The sequence below is a fragment of the Antechinus flavipes genome, chromosome 6, assembly GCF_016432865.1.
Source record: "Antechinus flavipes isolate AdamAnt ecotype Samford, QLD, Australia chromosome 6, AdamAnt_v2, whole genome shotgun sequence".
Classification (NCBI taxonomy): Eukaryota; Metazoa; Chordata; class Mammalia; order Dasyuromorphia; family Dasyuridae; genus Antechinus; species Antechinus flavipes.
The window spans coordinates 177,930,634-177,948,704 of record NC_067403.1 but is presented as its reverse complement, the minus strand read 5'-3'; the positions used below and the strand labels follow the sequence as shown (position 1 = coordinate 177,948,704).

Below are 18,071 nucleotides of genomic sequence, written 5' to 3'. Positions count from 1 at the left end.
AAATCTCATTCTATTTTACACTGCAAGAACTGCTTTAGCAGCAGAGGCACAGCCTTGGCCAATGGTACGCACACAGCCCGCCAGCAGGGACTACCAGAAAAGGCCAAGGATTTGTTGCAGAAACACCATTTCCTACCTGAATACTGCACATCACCCTGCCCTGGAAGACCGTATCTTAGACGTGCTGATGCTCTCCTGAGCCATGGCAATCTTAAGGAAACAGATATAAGCCAAGACAGGGAGGGCCACCAACATTTTAAGCTTTTTCTCCTGGAAAATCCTTCTGTGGTGCTGTCTTTTACCATGCTGTTCAAGTTCAAACACTCTCATGAGTGAGCCAGATTCTGACCAGTTTTCACTTGTTAGAGGCAAACTATCAGGCTCACCAAATTCTTATCCTAAGTGTATGGGCTTGAATACTCACTATGCATGAACAACATGACATATCTGCAGCTAAATACGCAGGACAATTGCACATAAAAGATTTACATTTAAAATCATAAAAATCAAAAAAGTTACTTCATAATTTGTAATTGACCATAACTTGTGCCTTGTGAAGTGATTCTTTGCGAAGAAACCTGGGCCCACAATAAAAACTGTCCAGCACAGCTTCGGTTGGAATTATAGCTAAGTCTCTTGTTCACTATAAGTTTAGTGTCTCTGGAGGGTTGATGAGAGATACACCATGGTACCTGTGAAGGCGGGGAGAGAGAGAGAAAAAAGCAAAAGAGAAATTCAATATCCTTCATCTTGGAGAAGCGGCTTTGTTATCACCAAAGAAAATGAGCTGCTAAGTCTTGTCCAGGCTTTCAACCTAGGAAGCTGCTTTCCTAACTGTAGACCTTAGTTTAGATAACTGGTGAGCTCACAATGGGATATGGACTGAAACATTGATAAAAAAAAACTCAATTTTCTCTTCATGAAGTCCATGAATCTAGGTTTAGTGGGAGCAATATCTCAAGACGAGCATAACACATATGATATGATAGACCCAGGGATAAGAACTTATAAATTTATGGCTTAATAACTGTTTTGAGTATTTATACAAAACCCCATGTACAGTTAAAGTATCATATTTTTACTCTCCAAATCCTCCTTGCTCACTTGGACAACTCAAGAAGCCCTTATCCCTGTGCTTCCAGAGAAGATGGGGAATACCACCTGATTCACCACCTACTTGAGGGGACCTGGAAAGGTTTTGCCCTTTCTATATCCCCAGCACTAAAAGCATAGTATCTGCAAGTCACACTACTTAATACTTGCTGGTTTTTAAATATCATAAATCTGACCTCAGAAATTGATCACTTATAAATTAAAAGGACATACAGCTACACTTTGACAGAAAGTGCTTAACAGGAGTTACATGAAAAGAGTCCTACTTCTCCAGCTGATACTTTTCTTACTTTGCCGTCTTGTATTTTTCTCGTATAGACTGCTGTGCATGCTGTGGTGCTCTGAGGTAGGTCTGATGGAGGTCCAATAGACATGGTTTAAGGCTTTCCAAGGTGTATCCTGTTTGTTGGATTAATGACTCAGGCTACAGGAAAGGGACATGGAAGTATGAAACTAGATTGTAGGCATGTTAATGAGTATAGATATCTTTTCCCCCCGAAATGTGAAAAATGAGTCAATCATCTCATCATTCCCCATTTTTAGACTCAACAGATCCTTGAAATAGAAAGATTGAACCAAAAAGCAGAAGCACTGGCCCACATAGGTGCAGTTTCTCTAGCCTTTGGCTCAATGTATCTTAATGTCATTCAGTTCAGTTGAATTATTCAGATGAACATTCTTTCCATTTTATAAAAAAACAAGCAAGTTAGATAAGATGGAAAGAATGTTCATTCTATCTAGGTCACAGAGATTATTTCCCCAAAATGATTTGTAAGCCAAACATTGCTCTATAAATGATCTATTATAATAGTGGTTTTTCCTTTTCATAAAATGCAGTCGGACAACTATAGCGATTTTATATTTTATCAAAACAACTCTTCAGTACTATTTATTTGCAAAGTCATACATACCCAGCTTTTCCCAGTGATTGTATAGAGTGCTATATGAAAGGCAGCTCCTGCAGTAACTGATGGTAAGTACTTCAGATATGGGTCAGCATCAATTAAACTTAACTCTCCCAGAAACTAGAAATGTAAAAGTTTTAATATTTAGTGATTACATACATTTATTTCCACCTAAGATGTTTGCAAGGTGTTATGTGTTAATAACATTAAATGTTAACCTGCACATAATGCAGACATTAGCCTCTGACTCTTCTCTTCACAATAAATTATTATTAACTTATTATTAAGCTTTCTTATTAGCTCTGGGCCTCAGACTTAAAATGGAAAATTTTAGCAGGACAAGGACAAGGAGAGAGTGAAGGGATTCAGAATTAGGCCCTAAAAGGAGCAGGAGAAGTTTATCCTGGAAAAGAGACGGCTTGGGCCAAGTGCTGCTAACATTCCATGAACTTGCTTAATATTTTAGTAATTGTATTTCACCATAATTGATTTCCTGAATGATATGTTATGCATTCTAAGGATTCAGGACCCCAAAACAAGAGGAAATGCTTCTTGTGAGGGGACGGGATGTTTGCCTAGAACCATTTGAAGGGCTGCTTTGTAGAAAAGAGGTTAGAATCATTTAGCCTCCGTGGACAGAACCAGACACAGTTCATGAACATTACGAAGGATATTAATTCCAGTAAGTCACCTCTGCAGTAATGAGACATCTCATGATGACACGAGTCACTTACCATTGCTAAGCTTTCCACTTTAGAATTGGCCTGCTGCTGATGTAGGAAATACTGAGTGAGAAATTGGTTGATTGTTGGTGCAGCAAGGTCAAAAGCAAGCACTTTGAGCACCAGGTGCTCCATTCTTAAGACCTGCTTTTTAGTGTACGTGTCATCGGTGATGTACACAAACTCCGCCACTTCTGGAGGGTAGATCTCTTCAAACTTTCTACAAGGAAAGGCAGGATTCAAGATGATCAGTCCCATTAAATAAATATTGCTTTCCTCATTGGAAATGCCATCATTGCAAAAGGTGTTAGTATGTTGTTCTATCATAAACTGCCTTCCATAGCTTTTGTCCAAGGGGGTTATAGTGGATCTCTAACTCCTGATCCCCAACAAACAGCCTACAGACAGTACACTGAATGCACCACAGCCAAAACCAGAACTTCTGGTTCCTAATTTTCTCATTTTGCCAAGGGTACCATTGTACATCTAGCCAACCAGGCTCACAACCTGTCATCTGACTTTGCACCAAAAAAATGAGCTGCCAAGTCTTGTCCAGGCTCTCAACATCTTTTACTCAAACCCTCCACTTCAGGCTGTCATCGCTTGCCTGGACTACTCTTAAGAGCCTCCTACACAGTCTCTGCAAGTTGCCAAACTAATGCTCCTAAATAACCTCGGGCCCTCTGGGATTAGAAAGAGATACCTTGGTTACATTCTAGCAACATCCAAATGCCTTCTTGTCCTTCCTTTATGCAAGCTTTTGCCCAGTGTTAGAATACATGAACTCTCTTATCTCCTACACTTAAAATCCCTGGTGGCCTTCAGCCTTCATACCCCCTCAACCAGGAGGCCTCTTCTGATTCCTGCAGCAGATAAAAACCCTCTTCTATCTCCTGCTTTTCCCCACCATTTATTTCCACATAAGCCCCTTTTAGGAAGCAAGGTCTATAGAAACACAGACTGGTCTTTAAATTTCAGCTCCTTAATAGGAGAGACACTGATACATTGTGGGACTTAATGCTTGCTAAATGTAGCTAACGTGCACAGACCTGTTTCTGAAATGCAGTTCTCTATCGCTGGATTCTAGATGAGTTCTTCCCTGCTCTAAGACCTTGATGCTTCATGTGAAGTCCCCAAATGGCATGGCTCTAAACTGTTCTATACTATCAAATCAAGGAAGAGTATTTATTTGGCTAGGCCCCTGGAAGACTTCTGCCAAATGCTCCAGAAATCACTGATGCTAAAACCAAGGTACTGAAGCAGAAATTGAAGCATCTTGTTGTTTATGAAGGACATGGACTATTACATTTGAAAGGGACAAGTAAAATACATGTATAGAGTACCAAGACCAGGAATGGAAAAAGTGAGGTCAGAGACAGCATTATAGAGGGGACAGGATAGGCAACTGGCCTGTGTATGGTAGAGGGAAGGACCAGAACTTCAAACAGTGGTGGTGCTTACATCCCAAAAGCAAGTGCCCATCAGGATAGGCAATGTCTACTGCTGAAGATGGCGGCCTTTTGTAGAGGAGCCAAACATTAAGCCAAGTGAGGCTCTAGCTTCTGAGGTGACACTGCCTCCTCTGCCTGGCTGAGCCACCATTCCCAATCCTAAACACTGGTTGCACTCCCAAAAAGAAAGAAAAAAATCATTGTGTAAGCATACATTGAAAATTCAGGCTGCTTTCTGAGCTCAGTTCTTCTATAAGCCAGATTTGGAAGAAAAGTTCAGAACAACCCATTATCTTTTTGAAAAAAAGTTCTTGCCAATCCAGTCCCTGTAATAAAAGAATAGTAAGCACAACAGCTTACTCTTACCTCTCTGTTCTGTATTCCCCCTGAAAACAGGCCTGGCTCTTTAGATCAAGGCTTCTGAACTTTTTTCTACTGAGAAATTTTTAACGACCCTGGGTATATAGATATATGACAGGTATACAAACCAAACATTTACTGATAATCATAACTTCATGACCCCTGTGTTCAATACGAGGTCACAATCCTCCGTGTTTAAGAAGCTTTGCTTTAGATGATCACTGAGCTCATCCTGCTTTGTAAGGAGCCTCCCACGACTGGGGGAGTGACTTACGAGGCAAGGAGCATGGCAGCAGTCCCAACCAGCTGAAGCTTCCCTCGGAGCACTGACATTGAGGACAGGAACCTATCAATGTAGTTCACAGCCAAGTGGAGAGTCTCATTCTGGAGCTTGTACTCTTCCCCCACCTCCACCAGCCAATCCACCAAGATGGCTCGCATACTGTTGGTTATGTCTGGTTGCTTCTTCATGTAGCCCACCTTGGGCTTACACTTAACCTGGTTAAAAGTAAACAGCTGAGGGTCAAACAAGTGGACCCCATCCACTATCCTGTCTAGCAAGCTGTCCCTTCACAGAAAAATGGCCAGCAAGCACAAACTCTGATTTACCTCCATTTCCCTTAGGTACAGATAGATGTCTTCATGGTAGTCAGGGACTTCATTGACATTTGGTGGCTTTTCTTCTGGCTCCAGGACCACAGACATGTCCATAGTAAGGGGAGATTCTGAGAAAATTTCAGGACAAGGTTTATCACTTTCTTGTTTTAAATGTTTAAATTGCAGAAAGTTAGAAGGTGACTGACCACAGTCAAATCTCTAACTCTGGTAAATGGAATTCATATAAATGATATCAATCCTCTTTCTAAGCCATCTCTAGTAACAACACCAACAGCTTTAATTTTTAGAGCTCTCAGCTTTACCAAAGGCCTTCCTCAGCAATTCAATGAGTACCAACATGACTATTCTTTGAACAAGGAAAATGAGGTTCAGAAATGAAGGCATACACCCATGGTCACACTGCTAGCATCAAATGTTGCTAGAATTTTAGGGCAATAGTTAGCCTAGCTTATACGGCAGGGGATCCCAATAGACATTATCATACCTGGTAATTTTACTGAGCTACTCTTGCTGACTCAATATAATAACAAAATAAATATTATCTCATCTGATCTTCACAATAACCCTGGAAGGTGTTGTTATGATCCCCATTTCATAGCTGAGGAAACAGGCTAAGAAGTTAAATGATTTGCCCTGTCACAGAGGTAGTTAAGTGAGGCTGGATTTGAACTTGAGTCTTCCTGTTTACAGGCCCTTCCCTCTATCCACTGCACCAATATTTTATGTTCTACATGTACTCCACAGGGAGCATAAATTAAATAGATTGGCTCATCTTAACTTTTGTAGGAGCTGTTCTGTTATGGAGGTGTCAAATCCAGATTAACCTAGCTATAACTAGAGCTGTACACAAGGTGACCCCTCTGGAAATCACCTACACCCACCCAAGATCAAGAAACAATCCTATCACTGCTTGAGTTTTCATAGGAACCGAATGTTTTGCTGATCATTATGCTCTAGGCAGCCGTTTTATACATTTTTCTTTACCATGACTAATAACTATGTCATTACTTTCCAATGTTAATGATGTCCCAGAGCCAGAAAATCAATCTTAACCTGACTTTCATGCCTAATTTAACAAGAGAGCAGATCAACTTTGCACAAAAGGTTTTTTGCTTCCTTCTGGAATATAAGAATTGGATGAATAAAAGTTTTGGGTTTGCCTTCCTAGGCGAATAGTTCTTTTCAAAAAGCTAGGCTAGACTGTATATTCAGGGCCCCAACCACTGTTAGATAATCATCACTTATGCCTGTCTCAGTTCAAAATGAAAGGCATTCAGTTTTAACTTTCAAGTCTTACCAAAACTACCATCCATTGGATAATCAAGGGGCACCAAAGGTTTTCTTGTCTCAGGCAGAGAAACAGCTGAATTAAAACCCAGCATATCATCCTCAGATTCCACTTTTTTAGGGACAGAAAGTTTCTTCCCATTGTCAGCATCGGGTTCATCCACGTGGATTGTGAAAGTGGGCTGCTTACTGGTGGCATTCCAGGGTGGGACAATACCCTGATCATCATTAATGGAAACATCCCTGAGAGGCGCAACAACCTGCAAAAAAATAAATAGGCAATATTACTTCCTAATTGGTTGGTGACTCAAAAAGCACAATTACCTCTCCATCTCTAGTTCCTCATCTGTAAAATGAGGGAGGTTGGTGTGTCCACATAATCTTTCTGGTACATTCCAGTTCCAGATCCTGGGACCAGGCTGGTCCCTTGCTTCATGCCTGGGGGGTAGAGAGGGGGAGAAGAGACAGGACACACAGACCATGCTATCTATCTCTGCATTGCCTGAGAAAGGCGTGGGGGCATTTCAAACCAGGGAGATCCTCACATTTCCGACCTTCCAAGAACTGGACCGAGAACATGCTAGTGACCCAGTACCGTGGGGTGGGGGAAGGACCCTTAAGAAAGAGAGGCCAGACTCAGGTTAGCACGGGAAGTGTCCCAATGGACAGCTAGTTCCGAACACTTTCATTTGCAAGCTGTCTTCTCCAGACAGAGGGCAGGAAGGGTCTGGGGCCTCCTTTTGTATGCCCTGAGCTCAGGCTTAAGAAGCCCTTAGTAAGTGGTGATTAATGAAGAAGGGGCCTGGGCAACTTGACAGCTGCCACTTCCTGGGGTGGGGGGGAGGGGGAGGAGACCTTTTTCAAAGGTTGTCAGCCAGCCGGGAGGGGCTGAGCGCGCGCTAGCTCCCGTGGCGATCCCGCGCAAACGGGCGGACCGTTCTCGGCCCTGTGGCCAAAAGGATCTTTGCGGAGAAGCCCCAGCACCTGTTCCTCTGGGGTCTTCCCGGAGACCACCCCTCCCCCCCATCCCACCCAGGGCACTCTCCTCGATCCCGGGGCCCAGGACGGGCCAGGCTCCCGAACAGGTCGAGGAGCCGCGAGGAGACAGAGGGGGAGACGCGACCAGCGCCCGAGATCCCGCCGCGCGCCCCCCGGGCTCCACTAATATTAGAACGCTGGGCATCGGGGCGTTCTATCTACCGGGACAGCGTTCCAGCAGCGCGGGAGTCCGCCCGGAGCCCGCCTTCCAACGCCACCCCGCGCCGGCCTCTCACCCTGCGGTTCTTGGACTTCTGCGGCGCCAGAGCAGCTGCCGGGCCGAGACCGGGGCCCGGGCCCGGAGCCCGCACGTTAGCCCGCAGCACGCCCAGCACCGTGCGCGTTCTGGCGGGCTCGGCGCCGCCGCGTTTGTCCGGATGGATGTTCTCTTGGTTCTCGTCGGGGCCGGCGGCCCGGGGCAGCCTGGGTGGCTGCGGCCCCGCCGCGCCGGCCGCCGTGTGCCCCAGCATGGCGGGGGGCCAGCCTGCCGGGGCTCGGCTGTGCGCCCGGCCCCGCGCCCCGTGCACCCCTCTCTGTTCTGATCCGCTCCGCGGACCCCGGAGGCTCCAGGCAGGGCCGGACCAGGCCAGGCCGGGCCGGGCTGGGGCTGCACACACACACAAGAACTGGTGGACTCAGGCAGGATGGCAGGCAAGGGCAGCAGCAGCCGGGGCGTTCTACCTCTCCCGCCGCTGCCCAGGCCGCGGCACCGGGCTCTCCTCGCAGCAGTTCAAGCGTCCCGCGACTATTGAAATGGGCCAATGGAAGCCGCAGGCGTCGGTACGTCACCGCGCGCACGCGGGCCCGAGACATTGCACGCGGGGCGGGGCGGCCTGGGAAGAATGGGAGGAGGAAGAGGAGGAGTCCTCAGCCCGCCCCGCCCCGCGAGGGACTGTCGGGGGTGCAGGGAATTGGGGGGCTGGCGTGGAAGTGACGGCCTTTTCCGTAGTGATGTGGCCTGACGGAGTCTTTGCCTAGCACAAGCTAGGGCTGGAGAGCCGCGAGACCGCCGGGGGAGCCTTAGGCACCCACGTGGGTACACTCAGCTGGGATCCCACCAAACAAAGGGCAGCCCCAGCCCAACTCTCGGGGGCTCCCGAGCAGATCTGGGGACAGGATAGACGGAGGCAGCAGACTCAGGAAGTCCCGCACTGGCCAGAAGGTCCAGGAAACTGGGCCACGGGCTTTGCGGTGGGAGGGGAAGCTGAAAAAGTGCAAAGCGCTCTCTGCCTATGGAGGAAAGTAAAATACCCCACGGGCCGCAGGTTAGCAAATGAAATCCTATTTGCCAGGCGTTTAGCAGCATGGCACAGTGTGTGGCCCACAGCAGATCGCCAATAAATGCTGTGTCTCTAACCCACGTGAGCCTGGCGCTCAGGGGAGGGGCTGGGACTGAGGCTTCCAGATTGATCAGGAAGTGAGCAGTGTAGAGAGGGAAATTAAAAGGGGGAGGAGGGGGAAAATAGGATCACCAAGAGAGTGGAATCAGAGAGGGGGAGAGAGTCCAGGACTGAGGAGCAGTCAGGGGGGTAGGGCCACCTCTTTATTGGGAGAAGACAGGATATATCATAGCAGGAGGGTAAAGACCTTAAAGTGAAAATCAGAAATGGCACTTAAGAGAACATCCCTTTACAAAGGAAGAAATCCAGACTATTGACAGCCACATTGGGGGGGAGGGGGAAAGGGTGCAAGTCCTCAAGAACAGTTACCAAGGTTCCCATTCTGGCCAAGGATGTCTGTCCAGGTACAGAATTAGATCCTGCTCTTTCTTCATCCCTTGAGCTGTAACCATTCTACTTACCTCTCCCAAAGAAGGCATGTCTGTGGAACAAGTGGATACCTCTTAGGTTACAGAGCATGCCTTTTGGAGATTAAATGTGGCTAGCACTGCTACTCCCCAAACTCTGGCCTATGACAAAGCATGTGCTTTGTATTTATATAAAAACACTCCATGTGACGTCAGCATTCTCATCTGCCAGGAATGAGTATGCCTCAATTCATAGCACATTTGAAGGTCTTAAATCGCAATTTAAAATTTAAAATAAGCTTTTCCAAGCTTTTAAGTATTCATAGTTTAAATCATTTTCTTATCACACAAATGAAAAGCCCAATTCCTGAAAATAACCATTTAACCAGTCATTTTTATTGATTTCTTGTAAACTTAAATACAATGATGTTCATTGAAAAGGAATATAATTTAATCCTAGAGCATCTATCTTTTAAAAAAGATACTTTTCCTTAAAAACTATAAAATGGTTTATAATGGTAACTGAAGCTAAGTAACTGGGAAAGAGATTCCCTATCTCCTTCCCCAACCTTTGCAGCAACAACCATGTACTTGTAAGCCAGGAGTTACATGGTCAATCATTCTCCATGGCTACATTTCTGGGCACAGCTAGGGTGCCACTTCTTACATGTGGATCATCAGACTCATAGACAATGAGCCAGAAGACCCCACTGGCTTTCTTATTTAGCATAACTAGTCCATTACTAAAACAACAATAGGAAGACCAAGGGCATTACCTATACAAAGAAAGCATGGTAGGTCTAATGGAGAAATACATAGATTAGGAATCAGAAAACCAGAGGTCAGATCCAACTCAGACACTTACTAGTTATGTGATCTGGGGCAAATCATGTAGGTCCCAGTTGCATTATCTATAAAAAAATGAGGCATGGACCAATTATCTGAAGGCCCTTGCCAACTCTAAATAGATGTCCCCATGATAGTAAATCTCTTTCTCTTATGGTGCCTGAGTCAGTTCCCTCATTGTATAGTGAGAATTATAATTAACCATTGTACTTCTTGGGGATATCATAAGGATCAAATGAAAATACACATGAAAGTATGTTTTAAAACATAAAACTAATTCTTCTGCCGTACTGGAATGTTATTTCCCCAATACCAATATTCAAGGAAGCTGATGTCAGTAAATCATCTCCACAACTCTTAAAATTAGCTTTTCTTTTAGGCTGAAAATAAAAAATATTCATTTTTTAAAAGAACCATCTAACAAAAAATATGATTTCTTGAAAAATGTCAGGACAACATCCAAATGATACATTTGAGATGGAGTCCAAATTGTATAAAAATGTTATAAATCTAATCTGTGATATACTTGGAAAAATATTCTTCCATAGACTAGACTGTCTTAATGCTTAATCTGCATTTTATATTTTAAGCGGCATCAAAGAAAGAAATCAGGGTATTTTGGTCATAACTGTCCAGAATCTCCAGCAGAAGAGGAACTTTGGTCTTCACATTGGTGCCTTTAAACTTGAACTTATCAATGAAGAGGTCCGTGATCATGCCTGAAAGAGAAATGCACATTTTCAGCCATTAGCTTTCATAACCTAAAAGAATACATTTTCCTTAAGGCAAATGTACCCTTTGAATACAGAGAGCCATTTAAACAAGTCTTTTTTTTTTTTTTTAAGGATCTCTCTTTTTTTTCTTTTTTTTTGGGGGGGTCTAGACTTGTGATTTAAAATCACAAAAGGGTTAATCACTGTTCTTTAAAATATTAAGTATAAGAAACTCAACTTCTAGGACAGTGGTCTCTAAACATTTTATATGCAAATCATAGTAGGTAATTGATAGGGAAAGCCACTACAATTTTCCAAGCAGGGAGACTGATGTAGTCAGAGCTACACTTTAGGAAGCTTACTGGTAGATGGAAGAAAGCCTTGAGGAAGACAGACCCAAAAGCAGACCCCTACAATAGTCCAGAGATAAGCTGAGGAGGGCCTATTGATAGCACTACCAGAGAAGAGAAGGGGCACAAAGGAGAGAAGTTCAGAGGTAAAATCAGCATGCCAAAGATTGGAGAAAGGGGATGAGAGAATAAGGAATTGAGGATGACATGGAGGTTGTGGTGACTAGGAGTGTGGTGGTGCCCTCAATAGTAAGAGAAGGAAAGAGTAGAAACAAGAGGAAGAAGGGAATCCTGGGAAAAGAGAATGAGCTCAGTTTGGGACCAGTTGAGTTTAAGATATCCAACAATGAGTGGTGGTGAGATACTGAAGAGGAGTAGAGAGAGTAGGGTTAGATAAGATCTGAGAATCATCTGCACAGAAAAACTAACTGATCTGATGAGATGACTATGTGCAATGGCATTGATGGAAAAAAGAAGAGGGCCCAGGATAGAGGCCTATGGGATTTCGATGGTCAGCACATACAATATGGGAGAAAATCCAGCAAAGGAGATAGAGACAGAAAGGAGGAAAACCAGGACAGAAAGGGGGCTTCCAGTCAAGTAAGGATTGAAGAAAAGCCACTAGACTTGACAATTAAGAGGCTGGCAATGACTCTGAACCTGTCTTTGATCATGTACCATTCCAGCTGCCACCTTTAACCTTTAACAATCTCACAAACTGCCCTCATTTCCTTCAGCTCAAGCAGCTACTCCTACCTGAGTCTTTTTCTGATGTTCCCAAGGTTGATACCCCTCCATCCAATCATCTTGTTCTGTTTTGCATCTTACCTATATTTAGTCCTGATGGTGGGCACAACTCTGCTTTTGTCTTGATCTGTCTAGTACCTAACACATGGCAGATGTTAAATAAATGACTGTTTCATATTACCTCCCACAGTCATCTGGGCCTGGCCTGGGCCTGGTGCTCCTAGCAGTTGCTCAGATCCCATATGCCCTTGGGCTCTTTGACAGCTGCTGCTGCAGCATATTCCCAGTTCATCCCTGAGCCACCGCCATACTTGAGCCTGGTCAGGCTGCTAGGAACCATTCTCACACCCCATTGCCCAACCTCCTCAGACTCTTTAGCTCATCCTGTCTCTGCCCCCAACACCAGAGATGCTCAGTCAGCCTTTGGAGAGAGAAGGGAACAAAAAGAGGAATCCATAATTCTCTCCAACACAGAGGAGCCTCACTGTTTGTTCGGTATCAAAGTTTCAGGATATAATTCACCATTAAAACTACTTTAATAAAGGGCAGAGGCAAACAATTAAATAGTTATTTTGTTTATATTTTGTTTATACAACACTAATAACTAGTCTGTCTAATTTTTTAAAAAGTAAATTGACTAGTTTTTTGTCACAATGTAGACAACACCTGACTTTTAAAAGATCTGTAAATATACCATTTAAAACTCTGGTTTCCAGTTTGATTTGATCAGGTTGTAGTTTTATTTTATGGCTATAGTTAAACATCAGAAGAAATGGGCTATCTACTCCCTCCAGCTGTCTTCAGCATCAAAGCAACCTGTCTTCATAAGGGATGAATGCAATAATTGATGTTGACCATGAAGAAGGAACAAAGAAACACTTATTAAGTGCTCACTAGGTTCCCATCGTTGTCAGGACCAGGGAATACAATGGCAAAGCACCACCATACCCTCCTCGGATAGGCTCCGAGATCATATGGTGTGTCTGATATAGGGCTGGGGGATGGACTCAGTATGATTTCATTGGCATAGGCAATTCCCATATGAGGAAACTCTCTCTAATAATGCAGGTAGCACCTTCTCTGCAAGGCCTGGTCAGAGAGTAGACTCAAGCACTGAACAGTTAAGTGATCTAAGTCCCACAGCAGGACTGGCACCCTAGTCTTTCTGGTTCTGAGGCTAGTTCTCAAAATAAGACAGCATACAATTATCTCTCTTTGAATAGAGATCACTTTGGAAAAAACAAAAACAAACATTTCTTCTTTGGAGGAAAAGTTTCTGCACAAATCCCAAAAACTCTCCCAAAAGGCAAAGTGAAATAGGAACTAATCACTCAAAAAGGCCACCCTGCAGAGTGAGCCAATTATGTGGAATATAGGTAAAATCCAAACATGAAAAATTTAATTTAGTTATCTTGAACAAGTAGGAAGTGATCTTTAAAATTTTAAATTTAAAAAGTGCCAGTCTTATGCTGTTTTTTTATGCTGTTTATAGGGATCAACAGGGTAGGAGACAGGGGTCACAAGCCTCCTCTGACCCTTACTCTGTGGCATAGACAAGACCCTCACTTTTTCAGTGCCTTTTATTAGGAGAGGACATGTATCATTTTAATTTAACTATAAGAGTAAAATCTGAGTACAAATATTTACACATTTAGATACCTAAATGAATATGTCTACAGCTTCAAGATTTAAATCGTGTTCCACATATTGTAAGAGAATAAATAAAACATCTAGAAGTCCCCTAATTTCTTCTTGGGGCTTATTAAGCTTTTAGAAACAATGATGCCAGAGAAGGTTGCTACAACATCTCTCTTCTGACAAATTTTTGTATCAGAGTGAGTAAGCAGTCTAAGAACAGGATACATAGTCCCTTATAGAGTAGCTCAAATCAAACCTGGAACCCAGCCTGACTGTGACCTTAGGCAAATCATCTAAACTCTCAGTGGTTTTGGGCAGGAGTTAAGTTTTTCATCTCCTGAAAAATCACAGGTGTGGACAAAACACACACACACACACACACACACACACACACACACACACACGAGATCCCTAAAGACTGGCACTTTAGCTGGATCATTCCTGAGGGTTCTAAAAAGTCCTGGAAGCTTTGATTTTGTCAAGCTGAGGGCCAGCTTTACCCATAATGCCTAGCTTTCCAGGTGCTATGAATACGTCTGAGCATCAGTTGAAATGTGGGCTAACTGACCATAGAGTCTTTCCAGGTGTGCAGGCTGTTTCTTGTACTCTTCCTGTAGGCGGTCAGCCTCTTCTAGAATACAGCGATATTCTGGTATCAGAAAGTCAGTGTTTCCTTCATGTACCTGTAATTCCTTATTGGGATAAAACAAAGTCATCAGTTAGTCCACAAATTCAACTGCATGAGGGAATTTTCAGAAGTGGCCTTTTTGCCCTTCCTAGTAAAGTCCCCTATTACGTAGCAATAGCAGTAGACAGATGAATATTGAGAAGGTTATTTTCAGATTCTAGAGTAGGGCAAATTTTCTAAATATCTGGCATTTCTTCAAAAAACTTTACATCCTTTTGTCCAGTGTTTCCCAAGAACTGGTCCATGACTACCTAACACCAGTCCATGGTAAATTAATCTACAAAAAATTACTATGAACAGCCTTCATTTTATAAGACCTATAAACTTACCAAATAACAAGCTCTCCTTCCCCTCCCAGCCTCCTCTTCCCTCACCTTGAACCCAAGCCATTCTTCTGCTTCCTTCCTGGCTTCCACTTTCCACCTTTTTCATTACAGAAGGCTACAATGTCACAGCTTTATTGCTCATCAGAGTTAGATGGACCTTCAAAACCACTGCATTCAACACCTTCGTTTTCTTTCTTTCTTTCTTTCTTTTTTTTTTTTTTTTGCTAAGGCAATTGGAGTTAAGTGACTTGCCCAAGTCACACAGCTAGGAAGTATTAAGTGTCTGGGGCTGGATTTGAACTCAGGTTCCTCCTGACTTCAGGACAGGTGCTCTATCCACTGTGCCATCTGGCTGCCCCAACATCTTCATTTTAAAGCTAAAAAAACCAGGACCCAAAGATATGACTCAGAAAGGTTACAGACCTGTAATCAAGTTAATTTACTCTCTCCGACTACTTTCTGCCACCCAAGTTTCAGAGAACAGTGAGGAACGGTTCACAAGCTGCCAAACTTCCTTTTCTTCTTTCCTTCCTTCCCTTCCTTCCTTCACTTTTTCCTTCTTTCCTTCTTTCTCCCTCTCTTCCTTTTTTCTTTCCTTCCCTCCCTTCCATCCTTCCTTCTTTCCTCTCTTCTTTCCCTCCTTCCCTTCCCTCATCCTTTCTTCCCTTCCATCTTTCCTTTTTTCCTTCTCTCCTTTTTACCTTTCCTTCATTCCTCCATTCCCTTTCTTTCCTCCCTTCTTTCCTCCTCCCTTCCTTTCCTCCTTCCTTCTTCCCTTCTTTCCTTCCTTTCTTCTTCCCTCCCTCCTCCTCTCTCTCCGTCTCTCCTTTTCTACTTCCCCCTCTCACTTCCTCCCTTCTTTCTTTCCTTCCTCTCTCCCTTCCCAAAATGTCCCAAATTTTAAAATGGATAACTTTATTCTTTGAATAAAATCAGAAATATAGCACTTAAATGAAATATTCTGGAAAATGGCATAATGGGATTAAATGAATCTTAAAAACTGCTTACTTTTAAAGCATCAATTAATTGCACTTTTTTGGCCAACAGTAGCTGGTATTCCAGTTTTGGGTGGATCAGCTTTAATGTGTGATTCACAGATATTTCATTGATATCTAAGAAAGAGAAGATATTGAGTATAGTGAGTTTACTAATGCACTATTACATAATTTTTTTAAACTGGAATTTTTAAAATTAATTAATTTATTTTTACCATAAGCTATGTTGAGATTTATTTTTCTTTTTGTGGCTTCTTTAGAAAGAACATCTTTTAGGATGGATATTGTAGAAATGTTGTCCGATTTAAAGACTCCTTCTCCTTTTCTAAAAAATTAATATTTTTGAAAAAACATTAGGAAATTATGGTCCAGTTCACAAATTCTTTTTTCTAGAAGCTTAGAGTTAAAAATCTGATTTGATTTTAGAATTTATTAACATGAATCATATGAACTAATAATATACCATGAATTCTTTGCAAAATTATAAACAAGTGGCCCTACTAGATTAGCTGGGATTATCAATATGCTGGTAAATCCTGAAATGTTTGTGCTCCCACTAAAGGAGGCAGAGGAAGCATGGCTGTTTCCCTGGCCAGAAGGTTGTGGAGGCCAAGATAGAACTCATCTAAATAAAGATGGAGGGGGCAGGGAAGGGAGAGGGAAGAGAGAGACCTGGAGATTGGAGAGAAGAGGGGGTAGATACCTTGGCTGGTGTTAGGTTTTCATTTTCCCTTGGGTTTTCTCCTTTGAATCTCCCCTTCCTCTCTTCAAACTCCAAATATGCCCTCTGATCTCATATTCTACTCAAGGTTCTTCATCAGTTATCCTCCTTTCTTCTATCTCCAGCCTCTTCTCTCTTCTATCCTCTGCTTCCACAAATACAATCAAGTTCCCTGAGCCCCATCACCATTACCACTTCCTCCAAGCTACCTCTTCATCTCTCCTTCATCATCCAACTTCACTGAATTAGGAGGCAAGACCTTTTGCCATTGAGGCTGTAGGCAAAATAAACTAGTTGTCCTCAGAAGTTATTTCCAGTTCTCAGGTTTGGGGAAAATGTACTTTTTTCCATCACTCTACTGAAAGTGCCCTGTCAGAGCTTTCTACAACAACAAATCTAACGCCTTTTTTCTCAATCCTCATATATGCATGGTGTACTAGGACCTGCTAATGGCCCCTTCTTCTCTTTTACTCTGCTTGCTGTCAATGATTCTGAAGAGAATACTCTATATATAGTTGTGTATATACACATATATCTGTGTATATGTGTGCAAGGTCTTAAATATACAGATTCTAGTATAGAATAATTTATATGCCAAAAGGTAGTGTGGATATACAGATATGACAGTGAATTCTCTTTAAAGTACTTTTAAAGTTTCAAACCTAAACATCTCCCAAATCATCATTTCCATATTTAAAATAGAACAGAAAAAAGGATTATATATATGAAATCACGAACATCTGCATGGTTCTTCTTTTTAAAAAATTATATCATGAATTTAATAGGTTATTTTCAAAACTGTTCTATTTCCTTCTGGATTTCCTTCATTTCTCATCAATGCACTTTTAAAAATGCTGCAATGACTTTTTTTTCTTCTGCTTTAGCAATACTATAACCAGCATTACTTTCCTCCCAAATGAAAAGGGGAAAAAAATGCTTGTAACAATCATAGTAAAGCAAAACTAATCTACAGAGAAGCCATATCTAAAACCATATGAGCCATTCTGCATTGAATCCATCATTTCTCTGTCAGGAGTGAGGAGCATATGACATCATCAGTCTACTGGAATCATAATGAGGTACTGCATAATTAAGGGTTCTTAACTTTTTTCAATGATATTTTTTAAAAAACAATGTTCTATTCTCCTAGTTTGGTTCTCTTCATTGTGAATCAGTTCACACAAGATTTCCTTCTCACCATTTCTGTAATAATATTACATTGTTAAGAATATTATAATATTCTGTAATAAATATTACATTATTTTCATCTGTCATAATTTGTTTAGCCATTATGGACACTCTCTATTTCCACTTCTTTGCTACAGAGGAAATATAAATATTTAGACATAAGATCCTTTTCCTCTTTCTACTATTTTTAACAGTCAAGAAGTCTTGGTGAATCTGGTTCTGCCACCTAATAACTATGTCTCTCTGGTGAATCACAATCTCTTTGAGCCTCAGCTTTTTCTGAGGCTAAAAAATTCCATTTATACAAAGGGGATAATAACCTCAGCACTAGGCAAAACACAGTATTTCAGACTTCAAAGTTCACTGTTATTGTGGCCCTTTATATAACTCTTCTCTGTGGCCTTTGTTGGCCCTTCTTCCTTTACCCTACTCCCTAAATGTAGGCATCCTGCAAGTCTGTTCTTAACCCTCTATATTCTTCACACACTTTACAATCTCTTCCATGGACATAGTTCCCACTATGAACATAGCTTCCAAATGCATATGACCAGGCTTACATTTCTAATTAACTGACTGACTATCCATCAAACATCAAATTCACCATATGCCAAATAAACC

General features: G+C 42.4%; 2 protein-coding genes across 2 annotated transcripts in view; both read right to left on the bottom strand.

The window, feature by feature from the left end:
* Positions 1-470: 470 nt before the first annotated feature.
* CCNA2 (cyclin A2) lies at positions 471-8,257 on the bottom strand. The gene is made up of 8 exons (XM_051966347.1): positions 7,731-8,257; positions 6,467-6,716; positions 5,161-5,276; positions 4,826-5,049; positions 2,753-2,960; positions 2,025-2,138; positions 1,404-1,537; positions 471-692 (listed from the first exon to the last, which is right to left on the bottom strand). The coding sequence occupies exons 1-8, from the start codon at positions 7,962-7,964 to the stop codon at positions 644-646; spliced, it is 1,329 nt and encodes a 442-aa protein (XP_051822307.1). The 5' UTR covers positions 7,965-8,257; the 3' UTR covers positions 471-643.
* Positions 8,258-9,615: 1,358 nt separating this feature from the next.
* Positions 9,616-18,071, bottom strand: part of BBS7 (Bardet-Biedl syndrome 7) — a 63,667-nt gene continuing 55,211 nt past the window's right edge. Inside the window, exons 16-19 of the mRNA XM_051966346.1 lie at positions 15,760-15,869; positions 15,558-15,661; positions 14,104-14,227; positions 9,616-10,806 (exon numbers count right to left, since the gene is read on the bottom strand). Coding sequence (XP_051822306.1) covers positions 10,673-10,806; positions 14,104-14,227; positions 15,558-15,661; positions 15,760-15,869 — 472 coding nt within the window. The 3' untranslated portion in view covers positions 9,616-10,672. The remainder of the gene's footprint in view (positions 10,807-14,103; positions 14,228-15,557; positions 15,662-15,759; positions 15,870-18,071) is intronic.